The sequence below is a fragment of the Schistosoma mansoni genome, chromosome 1, assembly GCF_000237925.1.
Source record: "Schistosoma mansoni strain Puerto Rico chromosome 1, complete genome".
NCBI lineage: Eukaryota > Metazoa > Platyhelminthes > Trematoda > Strigeidida > Schistosomatidae > Schistosoma > Schistosoma mansoni.
Window position 1 is genome coordinate 26,103,645 of NC_031495.1, and position 17,783 is coordinate 26,121,427.

Consider the following 17,783-nt stretch of genomic DNA (forward strand, 5'->3'; position numbering starts at 1 on the left):
TAGACCACCATGGAAAACCTGGAAGCACTGTTTGTTTAAGGTATTGGCATATTTTGTATTTTATATTATCTGTTATTCGTAATTCAGTTGTCTATCCCTACTTTATGGTTTCCAGCTTTTAATGTAACATCCGTTTACCTTCAAATGTAATTTCTCGTCTAATTCAGTATCTTCGATTATTAATTATCTATTATTTAAATATTTATGTAAGAAGTAACTAAATGTCGTCACCTAATCAGTTGTGAATATGCTCCAGACAAACTCTAAATTTTTAAATGAGATCATTAATTGATCAATGTTAGGCCACTAGTGAAACCCTGGAAGCATTGGACGGCCGTTTCGTCCTAGTCTCCGTACACGGAATTCGAACCCAAAACCTTCGGTCTCTCGCGCGAACGCCTAACCTTTGAATTACTGAGCCGGTTGGCGACCAATGGTTTGAAGGTCTAACTCCAACCAATCGACAAAATTGCGCGACTATCTTCCATTATCTGGGGTAGATACTTGTCTCTGCCCTACACAGATTAGCTCCACTGGTCACGGACTATCATTAAAACACCAAAAATTATTTCTCGAAGCTAGTCACTAGTGAGCACATGGTAATTATCAGTATGGGGTTGTGGAGATTGTTAATTTTTTAATTGAGATCATGAATCGATCAATGTTAGACCACCATTAAAAATCTGGTATTAATAAATTAGTCTAATATCATACAATGTTACCTTCGTATTTTTGATTCAATAATCCATTTTTCACGTTTCAATAAAGATTGTTGTTCAATTGTTCTATCTATTTCATTTGATATAAGACGACTTGAACAAATTAATTCATCACAAATAAAAGCTAATAAACTAGCTTGTTGTTCACCAGTAAGATCAATAAACTGAACTCGAGGATGAAGCCAATCGGACATATCATCTTCATAACCATTTCGACTAATAATAAATGCTCGAAGAATAACACTAATCGTTTGTTCATTTAATTCTATTTCATTAAATTTCTGACCCAGTAACTGAGTAATCTGTAAGCAACAATTAAGGGTGAATATTAGATTTTGAAAAATTGCCTTCAATACAAAATAAATAAATCTTTAAAATGATAGTGAGATTGTGGGTGTATAACACTAAAGAGTTCTATATAGAAGATGAAATAGTTGTGTAATCCTTCGTATTGTATTAGATTTAAGGTTACGAAAATAAGCAAACATTGAGTAATTGAAATAATTAATACCAATTTTATTATTTATTAATTAAAGATTCCTCATCAATGCACAACTCCGCCTGTAGCTCTTATACAGCTAGTGCCGGTCACAAGCCGGAGGAAAAGAAGGAGGATTTAACATGGGGTCAGCATCCCCATTCTATAGAAAACAATCTCTTTACGAAACTTATCACAATCTACATGTATGAATAGAAAATTATATTCATTCTGTGAATCATGAATAACAGTTTATTGTGTTTCATTAAAATCCAATCAGTCTACAATAAAATAAACTCCATAGACAAGTAGAACTAATTTATGGTATAATATGGACAGAAACAAATAGAACATAGTCAATATGATGCTTGGGAATATACTTTAGTCACCTATATAACCTTGGTTTATGTCTGAAGAATATTAACATCTTCCTTATAATGTTTATAAGATAGATGTTAATACTTCATAAAAGGAAAAAAAGGGAAGACTATCTGATAAACGATCATTTATTATAGAAAATATTACGAATGATTGGACAAGCACGTGGCTATCAGGACTCATTAGCTAAGTCGATAACGCGATGGCGTTTGAAGAGAACGGTACTGGGTTCGAATCTCAGGGTGAATATCAACTCAGGTGCAGGTTCATCCTGATGACGAGTCCCAAATAGGACGAAACTTGCGTCCTGGATTCCACTGCTAGCTACTATCCATCTTTGCTTATATAACAAAGGATTGTTTATCTTAAACGTCAGAAAGTAGGTGGGTTTTTTACTTACTATTATTTTCAACTTTAATACTTTTTTTTAAGTAGAAAACTACATTCATAACTTTCTAACTGAATCATATAAATAAGCTCTATTGGAAATATATTAATGAAGTCAACTAGAATTCAATGAGAATTAATGAAAGGTGTAGTCTTATTATAATACTGAATCGTAAGATGAAATCATTTGAATATTATTTTGTTTGTTATCAGTAGGGCAACATTTTTAAAAGGTAGTGTCTACCTAATCAAAATGTTGCGACAAAGTTGATGATTGAAAGATTCATCACAAAATTGGCTTTTCCATTACCTAATCAGTAACCTACATATAATACCACAGATCCTCGACTTCAATTACATTGAATTTTCGAAGTATTAAGATTGATAGTTGTGTATATGATCAAGATATATGTGTTTATTACTAATTAAAGCAGGTACTCAGTCAGGTAAGTTATCTTTTAACTGGAATCAAACTAGATTAGATGATAAGTATTTAAAAGTTATTCCTGAATGAGAGCACCAACTGTGATTCTGTTAACTTAGCTTCACTGATCTTAATTCTGTACTTAAACGAATTCTGTTGATTATGATCACTTTAAGTAAAAAAGATATTCTGTGAAATGTTAATCAAAGTTTTCTTAAAAAATGTTTGGTTTGGTAAGGATTTATGTTTTACTTTTGTTGACATTCAGAACTGCAATCGATCAGTTTATGTTACCGTACGTACACTCTGAGTGGATCACCTCTATAAAGGCACTTTGTTATAAACTTCTTTTTTATTTAATGTGTGGTTAGTGGTGAAATCCAGGACATTCGTTTCATCCGATTTGGAATTTGTTTGTTGGATGTACGTACCTACATCCCAGTGTTAATGTTTACACTGAGATTCTAATCCAGTACCTTACACTTCAGGCACCCAGCGAGTTATCCATTAGACTGATGATTCTAGACAGTCTATTTATACAGATTTGATCGCTCGATTTATTGCTATTTGACTTAAATAGCAGAAATACTCTGATATTATATTTTGATTTACTGTTGATTAACTTGTAGGATGTTGGTGGTAAGAATAGATTTTTCTACTGAAAACTTACAAGTCTTGAACTGGGTAATCCTGGATCCTCGACAGCGAGTTTAAGCAATCCAATCACCAAATGTACAAGAAACCTTTGGCATTGAGGATGTCGATCAATTAATGCAGATTGTAATTCTCCCATATTTGGTATTGCCTCAGTGTCTAGAAACCAAATAGAAATTTGGGATACATAAAATATATGGAATATGAATTGACTACAACTTAAGATTTTGACAAAAATGTCTTGATAATATGTGGTTGTCAATAACAATACTATTAAGGAAGGTGTAGTTAAGGTTTGTTAATGTTTGTTCAATGAAATCTATTTTAATGATCAGATAGAAGCCTTAATCCCATAATGTTGATGAATTTATTCAAACGAAACAACATATTAGTTTTCACTGATATCACGAACCGATCTAAGTTAAGCAACCGCTAAAAACCCGCAATCAGAAGAAAAACGTTTTGTCTTATTAAACGAATCCTCAGAAGTGCTCACTGACGACTCAAAAACAGGGGGTTGAACTCAGGATTTTCGGCTTCGCACCCAAAAGCTTAACCTCCAGACCACTGGGATGGGATTCATCGGTTCACAATAATGTAACAATAAACGATAACTTCACTTTTACTAATCAAAACAATAATAACAATAATAACATGTTAGTAAGTTAATTATCCTCTGAACTCAGTGGTCTCTCAATGAATTCCTTCATCAACATACTGTCAATTCATTCATTACATCACTGGATCTAATTTCAACCAAATTCTCTACCTTAACTACACATCTTCATCACTTATCAGTAACCTTTTTCTCAAATAGATAATTGTTTACATTAACAATAATTAGTTAATGACGATCAGACAAAATGATTTATTAAACCAATCATACGAAGAATCCACGGGCACTCTCATCACCCAGTCATAATTTATAATGAAATAATTAGTAAATATAACATGGAATGTATCTATATTTATATATACATTCACATATATATGTTAGTTGAATTCATGAATCGATTTAAGCTAGACCACCATGGAAAAAACCTGGAAACATTGGAACGACCTTTTCGTCCTAGTATAGGACTCCTCAGTAGTGCGCATCCACGATCCTGTGCGAGGCAATCAAATCCCATACTAGGATGGAGCAGCCGTCCAGTGCTTCCAGATTTTCCATTGTGATCTAGCTTAGATCGACTACAATCTCCATGAATCCCCATTCTGATAAATATATTTGCGTTTAAAAATACATCTTATCATATGGATGTGATAATCATGTAAAAAAGAGAAATGATTATAATTTGATCTTTCATTATAAAGTATTTCCTTGAGTAAGCTTGGACCAGATTGCCAAGCGAAACGTTGGATTTACTTCAAATTCATTTGCTGAGATTTTAAAAATACTTATTCTTCCTATTTTAATGTTTTACATCAACTCGGTGCCCAAATACTGTGAAACTATTTGCTCTAATTTACACGAAAGTTCTTATAGAAAATAGTAGTAGTAGTAGTATAAACAGTACAAATTAACTTTCTGAGATCATATTCAATAATTTAAAATATGAACTTGATAATGAATTTAATGTGGGTGCGCACTACTGAGAAGTCCCATAATAAGTTGAAACAGCTGTCTAGTGCTTCCAGATTTTCCATGGTGGTCTAGCTTCAATCGACTCATGATTTCAACTATTAAAAATTAACAACTATTATTCATCATCATCGAAAAAATAAATGAAAAAAAGGAAGAAGAAAAACAAAAGTAAAACAATCAAAACGTTTTTGTTTTTAACACTTAGACTATTTATTTATTTAAGTAATATTATCAATTTACTTTGAAAATAATAAGAATAATAATAATAATCTAGACAGAAATTTCATTTATGTTTGTTTGTTTTGTTTTTTTTTTGTTTAAATGTAAAAATACCCCCAGGCTGATTTTTGAATTTTTATCAAAAAAAAACAAAACAAGAAAAGCAAAGAAAAGAAAAGAGAAAAAACGATTAAACTTTTAATATTTTCTGTATATAATATATGTGTATACTTGTAAATTAACAAAACATATATATGTGTATATATGTTCTGTTTTGTAAAACTGTCTTAATAGTTTGAGATAGGCAAATAATAATAATAATAATATATGTATATATGCATATACAAAAGCAAACATACACACACACACATACATAGATACATACATACATACATAGATACATATACATAAAAAGGCATAAAATTGTTTCTATCTTGATTTTTCACGAATATATATATATATATATCAATTGTTGTTTTGTATTAATATTTTATTTATTTGTTCATCACTATTCATATTCATTCGCTTAAAAATCTTATATATCTATCTTATTTGTGGAAAAATGTGTGTGTGTGTACGCACTAAATAATGACGCTTAAAATATATACAAGAATACATACATACATACATACACTCATAAATACATATATAGACATACACAAAAATATACGTACACTTTTTTTTATATTATTTTTAATATTGTTATTTAAAGCGGCTTAAAAAGAAATCTATCCATTTCTATATATTGTAATCGACTAATAGAATAAATAGACTGAATTAAATGACAGACAAAAACTATATATGTATATATGTATAGTTTAAACTTCCCTTAGTTATTAGTTTGGTAAAAGGCCGAAAGGTAGTAAACAATTTTTATTCATTACACATATAGATAGAGGAAGAAACACAGCACCTGATCTCTTTGTTAGTTTTATTTTTGTTTCGTTGGCTTGAGAATTATTCAAGTATATATGCATGATAATGTGGAATGTAATTACAACATAAGAGAGAGAGAGAGAGAGAGAGAGAGGAAAGAAAAAATCAATATTCTTACTTTATTGTTTATCATTTATTTTTCCAAAGATAATTTATTATCAAAATGATTGAATTTTCTTATTATAAGGTTGATTGTTTGACTTTATAATTATATATATATATATATATATATATATATATATTGCCTTATATGTTATGTATGCATTAATCGATTATTGAGAAGTGGATAATATCATGTATTTTCAATAATTAGGGATGATCGAGTTCTATTTATCTAGTTATAATACCGTCATAGGTTCGAGTAACTTTACAACGTGTGGACTATGTTTTTTTATGTTAAATGGTTAGAGGTAGTCAAGGTCAGTTTGCCCATGAAAAAATTCAAGGTTAACTCCTCAAACTATAAAACCACATGATTTAGGTTAGTGTTTTATAAAGAGCATCGATCCCCTGAAAGTCTTTGTTATGTCATGTTGTCAAGTGTTAACAAGCCTGAAATATACATTCAAGGTTTCTCGATTATCTCTAACTACTATATATATATATATTCCAGTGAACTAATAGGTTAATAATGACGTTCATTTTGGAACCTATCTCAAACGAGCTCATTTAATGCATTGTCAACTGTTTTTTTCTAATTCATACTAATTAATATAACACATGTGCCATGTGTATCTTCAATGTAGTGTAAGAAGAATCATTTTTTAGACTTTTAAAGTGAATTTGTCTAGTAATGATAAGTAAATCCAACTAATTACCTATTGCAGGATCATTTTAAGTCAAAAGTGAAATATATGACGAAATTCTGCCTACTGGTAAACTTGTTAGAAAATACGCATCAAATGAGCAAACATTTTTGTTCTATCCCGACAAGAATAATAAATGGTAACTGTTGGAATCTATTTCTGGACTAATACTATGCATATATTTTTATCATATAATTGTTAAGTAACTAAACTATTCACATTCGTGTTTCTCTTATTACAAGCTTTACTTTGGCCTATAAACTATTATACGATTTACCACTCTTGAGTTATACCCAGTCTACCAATTACTGTCTCCCACATTCACAGCCACTTTTGGCTAGATCTTGTACAAATGTTATTTTCTATTTTATGGTACGATATGGTCTGTTTGATTGGTATATAAACTCAGTATGTTTGAAATACATGATTCATATCACAGAGGCTGAGATTGGTGTTCTGGACTTAACAGGTAGAGTTAGGCAAAAAGAATCGATAAAGACTCTAGACTGCTCGTATGGGTCTGGTCAATAATTAACTGTTCTCTAATTGGCGGTATCATTACCTTATACATTAATAGGGTACAAGGCCACGAGTTATAACAATTGTATTCATTAACAAAAATTGACTTCTGAGAAACACACTTTTAAAAATCCATTAATTTGTTAATGATAACAAGTAGTATATTAAATTTGTTTAAAATGAAACTGAAAATTTGAATGATCTAATGAAAATAGATCTGATCAGTTTACATTAATAGATAAAGGATAAATTAATTGGCTCTATGTCATTCTACAAGTACATAGATAATGTGATGAATAATATCATTTTTTGACATTTTATTCATTAAGAGCATTTTATATCAACAATACATATTTGTGAATAATTATAATGAGACCAGATTAATCCGTGACACTATAATTTATGGACAACCTTTGAGCGAGATTAAAGTGGCCTTGAGAATGTCCACTTACTTACTAGGCCTGACTGAGAATTACAAACCTGTGTGAAGAAGATTTGTAACTCAGGTGGATGATTTTGATGGAGTTTTGTTATTTGAGCTGGATGGCTTGGTCGTGGAGCTTTCGTCGTCCTTCTGAACGACATCATCAGCACAAACTTCGGGTGTGAAGAATAAGGATTAGGATTAACAATTGATGGTTAGGGTTAAAAATTACATTTATAGTTTTTATCATGAACTGACATCAGCTAAAATGGCAAAACGCTATTTAAACAAATAATTGAATGAATTTCTCGCCGAAATCCAGGACCTGTTCTCCTAAATTTGACTGATTCGTCCATAAATTATAGTCTTACTGATTAATCACCTAAATTCGACGAAAAATCATGCAGTCCTCACAGTCATACACATTTCCTTCGTTATGAAAATAAATGAAACTGTGTTGATCTAATTATACTTGGCTGGTAAATGCTCAGATATATACGAAATAACTAATAATATAGGAAAGAGTAAACAGCAACATTGAAAAAATCTTGTGATTGTGAGGGGACTTTTCAGTAAGTTCAGAAGGAGTCTTTATAATTCAGAAGTATCTTTCCACAGAAATAATAAAGCATATTAAACTTTAGTGGTTTTAAAAGTTAAGCAGAGGTAATATATAAGAAAAACATTAGATGTTTTAACATTTCTACTCCAACATCTCATCAGTTATTCAGTTAATTATCAGTAAACTGATTCAAGTGTCTACTACGAACATGGTAATATGAGATAAAAAATGTAGTGAATGAGAACACAAGTGAGGACAATCGAATGTATGTGAAAATACAGTTACAGAATGATTTAGTAAAATCTGAGAATCATACAGTAAATACTTAATTTGAAAAATACCAATCAATCGTCTCAGACTTCAGTGTTCCTTTATTTCCACAGCAATCGTTCACTGTTCTCGTTCTCATTTTTTAGTCTTCTTAACCTTCTGCCTTCAAGCATCCCACTTTCAACTGGTGATACATACTACTTATTTAGCACACACCACACTCATCCCCATTTAAAGCAGTTGTTCTTGTGGAGGTTCTTCTAGACGTGCCACTTTCTTCTTTTCTGCAGTCTGTACCACACTTTCCGTCAAAATGTCGAGTCTGCAGCGCGTTAACTTTCATAGCTCTATTGACCTGCTGGGTCTTCAACATCTGATATCCACCCATCACCTGGGAAGTCCAACACCTGCTCTCCAGTGACCTATTAAACCATCTACATCTGATGTCCGCCCAGCAGCCGCATATCCCAATGTGAGATAAGAAATCATTAGTTTGACTGTCACTTGATATGTTTTATATGGTCATTTCTATTCTTTAATGACTGAAATGAATTCTTTTTCTAATAATTTAGATTTTGTACAAAGATATTTTTAATTTTTTTTTGCTTTTTTAGTTGATATGACATAAAAATTATTCTTTAATTCTTTAATTTTTTGTTTTGTTTTAAACTTCTCTTAGAAAATCTAAATTTGTTCTCTTAATTCTGATTGGTTAATTTTTTTTTAAATTATAATTTTGTCAATATTTACTTGAATATCGATTTAAATAAAATGAATCAATAATACAAAAATAAATAAGTAAATGAAATACTCTTTTAATACAAAATCTTATTGCCCAACTTACCTATACATAATACATCTGAGAATGCATGTAAGAATTCAATAATCATAAGACAATTTCCAAACATTTTTTTAGTCATTCTATTTCCTGGAATTGAATCCAATTTTGGTATTGGCTAAATAGTTTGTAACAAAGAAAAACAAAAAAAGTAATTAGTCCCTTTGATAAATTTTGATAGTGTAATAAGAAGATGAAGATTATCAGAACTATGTTCTGATATTTTTCGTGGAATGACCAAGTGAGCAAGGTCGAGGCATAGGACACTAGACAAAGGTGGAAAATCATTTCACGAGGCTATTAATGGTCGTCCATCGATATGGTTATGACATGTATTACATATGCTTAACCACCGCTCACTTCTATAGGTGATGTTCACTTGTGTAAGAATAGGTTGTAAGAAGGCTAAGAATTGCTAATGAAAGACATGACCATCAATCTATGAAGTCACTGTCTATTGATATAAGCCATGCCAGTTGATGTCCGCTCAATAACTGAGATCAGTGGCGTGATGGCCTAAAAGCATTTACTCTTTATCTTTCCTTCATATATACCCTTACACGCTGCCATTTGGAACCCTATTCTCAATGCTTAATCTTTCTCATTGTTATTGCTACTAATTTATTGCGATCTCTTTTGTTATGCTTTCTACTAACTTCGTCTCATCATGATGATAAGGTATGACCATTCAGCCCAACACATATCTTTGATAAACCCTATGTTGATAGCGACTGATTCGGTCAAATGAAACCAGAATTCAACCTATCGTTTTCCAAACTAAAATGCAGTACACATGGTGGTACTGATATGAACGATATAAATATATTCCCAGGTTGTATGAGTTTCAGTGAATCCAAAATTAAAATTGAACCAGATTCTCAATAAAATAAGTTGTTCTGATAATATTCGTCTTCTTGTTACACTATCGAGATATATATATTCGTGAAATTTATTTCGACAATTCTCTCTATTAATGATCTGTTATATGAACACGAGCTTGAGGGATTCTCAAAATGACTTCATAATTCCAAGATCTTTTTTGTTGTTCTACTAACAGAGAGACCATATAAGCTATAAGTATTTTCCAACAAATGCATTGAAACCTGTTAGGGTTTAGTTGTTTTAGGAATTTTACTGGTTTGTCAAAAGATATTATCAGTTCATCGATCGTTACATAACATAATTAATTTGAGTGCTAAGTTATTGACTTTAATGAATCCTCACTCATAGTGATAAGTTGTTTTGCAGAACATTCATCCCCAACAAAATCCTTACCAACAAATTCTTAAAAGAGTTAATAAGATGTAGTTATAAGAGAAGCATAGTTGTCACCATATCAAAATGAAGAATTCATTACTTTATTTGGTATTCTTACTTCATCAGTTCATCTACCATTTAGTGAACCAATGATCGAATGATTTCTTTGTGAGTAAATTGAAATGAGAACAGATTGATTCTGTGGAATGTATAAAGTTATTTCTACAGAACCTGGATTTAATGAAATATAAAGTTTTATTCTTTTTTTTGAATTTTGTGCAAAACTCGAACGTATTTTTCTATTTCGATTGGCCCACCCATTACGATATTTTTATTCTTGGTCAAGATGATCAACCTTGTTTAAACTTGGATTTCAAATAGTGTTATAATACCACTTAGAACTTGATTTAACTTCGCTTTCAATGTCAGTAATACCGCTGTTGAAAAAAAGTAATTGGGGTTTGTGGAGATTGTAGTAATTTAATAGTTGAGTTCATGAGTCAATTTAAGCTAGACCACCATAAAAAAACCTGGAAGCATTGGACGACCGCTCTGTCCTAGTATGGGACTCCAAAACAGTGCGCATCCACAATCCCGCACACGCGACTCGAACACGAAACCTTCGGTCTCACGCGCGAACACTTGACCACCAAGACGGCTGGCATCCAACTGTGTTAATGTCTAACATCAATCTATTCTTGATCTTGCATAACCGCTCATCCATCGTCTGAGGTAGATATCTGTCTCTACCTGACAAGCATTGGGCTCCAGCGGTCACTAGAACTACAGGAAATCGATCTTGAAGCCAGTCACTAGTAGTAACGATAGACTATTATCATATAACTTACTTTAGGATCAATCAAACGTAGATCTTCCACTGGTTTCTTTAATTCTTGGTCAATAAGTTCCCGAATTTTCTATTGAATAAAAACATGGCTTATATCAATGAATGCATATTATAATAATTCACATATATAGAAATATAAGGATATATGTATTACAGTAAGTTTAAACGGAAGTGACTTTTAGTATTAACACTATTTTCTCAGTAGGATGGTGTTAATAATTACAGCTGTATGATTTTATTGAGTGGTGGAACTGAAAAGACTATTTATGACAGCAACTTCTAGTTACTGATAATGAATATTTGGAACGTGAATAAAACATATTATCAGTAACAAATCTGATTTTATATATATAATACTGTAGTAAACGAGAACACAGGCGGGGACAACTAGATGTGTTTCAATACTAAATTACTGAACGTCTTAGCAAAATCTGAGAGTCAAACAGTAAATACTTCATTTTCAAAATGTCAACCAATCGTCTCAGACTTCATTGTTTCTTTGTTTCCACACCAATCATTCTCTGCTGTCGTTTCCTTCTCTTCGATTTTCCCAACCTTCTGCCTCCAAGCATTCCACTTTCGACTTGTGATACATACATCAATTATCAGTATAGGAATTTGTAAAGATCATAGTATTTTCACAGTTTCATTCACAAGTCAATCTATGCTAGACCACTAATCAAAACCTGGAAGCACTGGACGGCTGTTTCGTCCTAGTATGGAATGAAACGGACGTCCAATGCTTCCAGATTAATCACTTATTGAAGTTATGTAGCGGTAGCAAGAATCTACAGAAAAGTGAAATTACTCATGAAAAGAAAATATATATTTATCATTGATATGTAACTGGCAGTGTAGCGTAGGTTTTTCTTTTGCTTCAAATATGTCACGTGCATATACCTGGATCGCAATGTTGATGTTCGTATTGAGAATTCAACCCAAGCTGGCAAATTACGCTTCTAATTATCAACAACGGGGAATTACAAGCCCTTATTAAAAGATGTTATCATTCATAATAATATTTTGCCTAGAGACGTAAATGCAGAGCCTTAGCTGTATTATGATCTGTTTATATCATCTATAAAGATAATTAAAAATACATTATAAACAATATCTTTTTTAATGAATTAGGTAATTCCTACATTCGTAGGTCCCATTTGTCATAGATTGATATCACTTAAGGTATAACTGGAAAACAATGAACATTGAAAAGTAGTCTCATCCTAGTATGGGATACATGAACAGTGACTAACTATGGACTCACAAACAGGAAGTTCAGATATCACAGTGAATATTTAATCAAAACAACCACTAACTGATTCAGTGTTCAATAACTTGACCTTAACTTCAATCACTTTGTGTTATAGCAAGATGATCATCCAATCCCACTGGTGACAACTGTTTCACTCTCAATGAAATTAAACTTCACTAGAGTTCTCCATAATAAACTAACATCCCTCTATTCAATCTCTGATAGAGTTAGAAGAGTACACTGAAGAAGAGCTCAACACTTGGAAACACATGTTTTGTTGAAGGTTTTTTTTTCAATTTTAAAAAAGAGGACAATGTTACATAATCAATTAATTTTTACTTACCATTTCTTTAAATTGTTTTTGTTCTTCCTTGATTAATTCATCTTTTTCTCTTTGTAATTGTTCTTGTTGTTTAACAAATTCAATAAAGAAATTTTTCAAATATTCTTTTTCCTAATCAAAAAAGGAAAAGAAAAGAGATGGTAAATGATAATAAGTGTGTATAAATGGTGTTAACTATCACAATTAAAAATAGACTACTGAAATGAACTAATTTGACAGTTAACATGATATCTACAGTCAAATGTTTCGTTTAAAAAGTATAAAATTGGAACATGGTTGAATGATTCGAAAGTCAATTTTTATCCTATCAGTAAAGAGATTGTATAAATCATAAGTATTTTCTAATAAATGCATTGAAATCTGTTAAAAGTTCAGTGATTTTTAGAAGTTTATTGTTTAACCAACGGATATTGTCAATTTTCCGATCTTAATATTATAGAGCTCTCAAATACCCTGGTACGGCCAAGGGTAAGGAGAGTCAGCTCTCCCTGTCCAAATGCTGTCACATGGACACGCGTATATAGGCTCTTCCAGGGAAGTCCTACTCACTGACTTCTCGCGACATTACTGTTGTTTACAAAATTGAGAGAACGAAAAGAGAATGTCCAGTGCTCTGACCGGATTAGTGGATACGGAGGATCCACCTAGGGAAGTTGGAAAATCCTGATTCCAAACCAATGATGTACATGGGCTCCAGGATCCCGAAGGAATAAATGACGTATGAACCTATTGTTGGTGACCGGCTAACATGAAACTGTATCTTTTAACGTGTTGCTCCACTGCCTTGTGGATCAGACCTTTAGGTCGAAGGCTTCGGGTGTGGCTTCCTAAGACAACCACCTGCTTCTGTTTTTGGTACCCGGGCAGTATCAGAGCCCGCACACAAATCAAGTGACTTGTGTGGCACATATCTATTCGATGCCCCTTTGTACCAATGTTTATGTTTTCAAATAAATAAATAAATAAATAATATCGTAGAAATATTAATATATAATATAAATAATCTGAGTGTTAATGGTTTTTTTATGAATCCTTCTCATACAAATAAGCTGTTTTATAAATCATTCACCAGTGTCTACAAGACATGTACTATTAAATTGACTAAAGAGTCACGGATATGAAATTATGGAAGAACTCTCGTTATTACCCTACTGAAATGAAAGAATCACCGTTTGTTTCAACATTTCTACTTCCTCAGTACATCTATATTTTGAGAAGGGGGTTTCGTGGAGATTTTAGTAATTTTACATAGATAAAATCATGAGTCAATTGAAGCTAGACCACCATGGAAAACCTGGATCCCGCTCATTGGTCTAGAGGTTAAGCGCCCGCGCGCGAGACTGATAGATCCTGGATTCGAATCTCGCGAGGCGGGATCGTGGATGCGCACTGCTGAGGAGTCTCACAATAGGACGAAACGGCCGTCCAATGCTTCCAGGTTTTCCATGGTTGTCTAGCTTCAACTGACTTATGATTTCAACTATTTTAATAATTATTGAATGGTGTTAGAAAATTTGGTAGATAATTTGATTTTATCGGTTAATAATAAGCTAATATATTTTATGATCAACTGTTCCAATGTTCAATATTGGTTACAATTTCATTCCACAATTGGAAATAGTCATTATGATTCATATTGAAAAAACTCATTCTTCAATCTTCAGAAACATATGATAATCATTTTCCTTATGCTTAAAAAAACTCGTAATTTCTAAAGCAGTACTATGTTAGTATTGTAGCTGTAAATTATTCCCCAAAATTAATAGCTCTTTAAGTGTTCGACATTGGATGCTGACCACATTGTTTTAAGTGGACTTGTTTAACTGAAGACGTTCGGTCATGCATCCTTACCAGATCACGTTACGACTCAGAGTGGGAAACAGCTCCTACGTTTACTAGCCAGATTAGATCAACCGCTCCTCGATATATTGATAACGCATCAAATATATATTTCCAATCTCTTCGCATCTGACTTCTGATTTTAACTGGTTGGGGGACGATTCGAATATAGAAGGTGTTACTGGTTAATAGTTGTCAAACTGGAATACTGGTCGTATCTTCAGTATAAAGGTTTATACAAGTGACAATATGAAAAGTTTATATTTCATATTAGCACAAAACTTACAGCTGAATTTTGTTGATACAATGAGTTTGTTGTGTTAGAAGGAAGATGAGAATAACCATTATCTGAACTAGATAAATTGGTTGATTTAAGTATGTTTTCTGATGTACCATTATATAATCCATGATGTGTTTTCTCAGTTGTTTGATGATATAACTGTTGATTTTGTATGGATACTTCTTGATTTTTTGTATTGTTTAAACACATATCTGTTATAGGAAGAACTTGAGAACCATGACATGAAAACATTTTCATTTGATTTGGATCCATAAGAGAATTAGTAGTAGTTAAAGATGAATATGTTGGAGTAATAGAAGAATTGATCTTTTCTTGGGATGAACAGAATGAATAACTAGTATCACAGATAGATTTATTCTCTGCTTGACTTCCGAGTTGCGGTACACAGGCTGAAAATGAATATGAATATGTTAGGAACTTCAACGAAATCAATTCAAAAAGCTAAATTGTTCTAAAATATAATAATCCCTAATTTTTAGATATATCTTGATATTCATATCATACTGGAATCAACGATAATAAATAGTCACGTTTATTTATTTATTTAAACACATAAATACTAGTACAAGGAAGCACCAGATATATATGCGCCGCACAAATCTCATTTGATTTGTGTGAGGGCTGTGATACTGCCCAGGTGCCCAAACTGAAGCACGTTATTTCTAGATAAACCACAAACCTATAAACTATATAAACCAGTGTAAATTATTACCTCTGAATAGAACCACTAAGAACCTATCAGAATCATAGATATTTTGGTAAGAATTAAGAATGATGACATTTTCGTTACAAAACTATGAATTATGATCGTATCAGCTCTTAAATACAAGAAAGGTTCAAATTATATTAATCGATTGTCTTAGAGAATACTCTTTCAGTAGGAAGGTTATTTAAGTAGTCTGAGAATTATTTTATTTCCATAATCAGGTACAAAATGATGATATTCATAGTAGTAATTTAAATTTTTAAAGCTGAGAAGAATAAAAACAAACAATGAACCCTGCAGAGAGGCTCTCTTTTAAAAGTCATCATAACTTTATACATCTTTCGACTCAATGGATAAAAGAAGACGAACAACTTCTGTAACAAGTGCAGGCCAATCTACAAGAAATGTGACGTGAAACCTCAAATTTAATAAGTTTTGCAACATTCAACGATAACAGTTATCATATACATGCAAGTGACTAAAATCAGAGAATTTCCTGAGTTGTAGTGAGAGACCATGACCAGTGGAGTTCACTGACGTTATACGTGAAACAAATAACACTAATAGTAATCGATAATGATTGTGAAATATCATGAAAAGATTAAGATTAAGCATGTATACAACTAGATGTAAACTTCGTATTCGGAAAGTTAAGCCCTCTTAACATGACCTGAAGAATCTGAGTTCTATCCTTGGTGAGGTCGTGGATAGATATTATTCAAGAGTTCCATATAAGGATAAAACAAGTGTCTGTTGCTTCCTAGATCTAAATGTTTATCTAGTTACAGTCAGTTAGTAATGTGAAAATTGAAAATTGTAAATTTTCAGTTATACCTTGTAGGAGGAGAATTTTTCAGTCGAAAAAAAAATGTTCCATAAATAATCAATAACAGTAAATTAATATAACAGATCAATTAGTTTATATTGAATCACTAACCTTTAGAATCAACAACAGTATTTAAATTGCATTTGGTTGATGGCGCACAATTATTTAAATTTGTTTCTGTCAATTCAGATTGATTGAAATAATTTCCTGGTGTATTAGAAACCTTCTGTAAAAATTTAATTCATTAGCAGAATGAAATTACTTGGTCAGTAAAGTAATACAAATAAACATGATGGAGTTAGAGAAGACTGTCAAACGAATCTTTCTACATGAAAACAAGATAATTATTCACAGGAAATGCTTAAAATCTGGCATCAAACCCTTACTAGCTATAATATGAATGCACGTTTAAAAGGATGAAAATAATAATTTCAAGGCTAGAACATGAGACCAACCAATATCAAGTCTCGTTTTGTTTTCCACCACCATCGTAGAAGCATACCAACCTGACAACAATAATCTGTGTGAAATCAGCAACACCAACACTGCAAGAGTTACCTAACTGATGATCAATATTCGTTACCATCACAATATATTTTTGTATTTAGTAATCCTTATATAAGCCATTTGTATAGTGATTAGTTATATTTTCAATCTCACTAAACACTACGATGATGAATTGATTAAAAATTTAGAGAAATTGGAAAAGTTAACAGTCAGCTACATGTTTAACTTTAAAATTGATGAACTTCTAAGATGATGAACTTTTAAACGTCAATAACTTAAATTAAGAATTCTGGGTTCAATAGTACCTGTTTGATAAGAAAAATAATCAACGATATAGTCACTCAGTTGTGCTAATTGGTAGGATTAACATACATAAACCATTGAATAACGGCTCAATGGCTTTATGGTTAAGTACTCGTTACGAATTCTGAAGGTCATAGGTTCGACCTCCGTTATGATCATGAACATGCATTAATAAGATGTCGTATACTAAAACAAACTTCTTCAGTACTTTCAAATTTCTACTGGTTATCTGAATAAGATCAGTTAATTAGTAAATAAACGTTTAGATCATTTTTAATTTATTAAAAAATTAGATCTTTAGCATGAATAAGTCCACTTTATTATAAATTTTATTCAGAATAGAAATGAATTCTTAGTAATAATGACCGTACCGTATGAGCAGTTGACACTTCCCTGTAGCTAA

The 17,783-nt window shown here is 31.8% G+C and overlaps 1 protein-coding gene across 1 annotated transcript in view; it reads right to left on the reverse strand.

Moving 5' to 3' along the window:
• Positions 1-17,783, reverse strand: part of Smp_170760 (putative bromodomain containing protein) — a gene marked incomplete at both ends in the record, with an annotated part of 55,526 nt that overhangs the window by 21,429 nt on the left and 16,314 nt on the right. Inside the window, 7 exons of the mRNA XM_018793844.1 lie at positions 723-1,021; positions 3,057-3,199; positions 9,206-9,317; positions 11,305-11,373; positions 12,899-13,009; positions 15,024-15,427; positions 16,682-16,796. Of these exons, the coding sequence (XP_018648315.1) occupies positions 723-1,021; positions 3,057-3,199; positions 9,206-9,317; positions 11,305-11,373; positions 12,899-13,009; positions 15,024-15,427; positions 16,682-16,796 (1,253 nt within the window). The remainder of the gene's footprint in view (positions 1-722; positions 1,022-3,056; positions 3,200-9,205; positions 9,318-11,304; positions 11,374-12,898; positions 13,010-15,023; positions 15,428-16,681; positions 16,797-17,783) is intronic.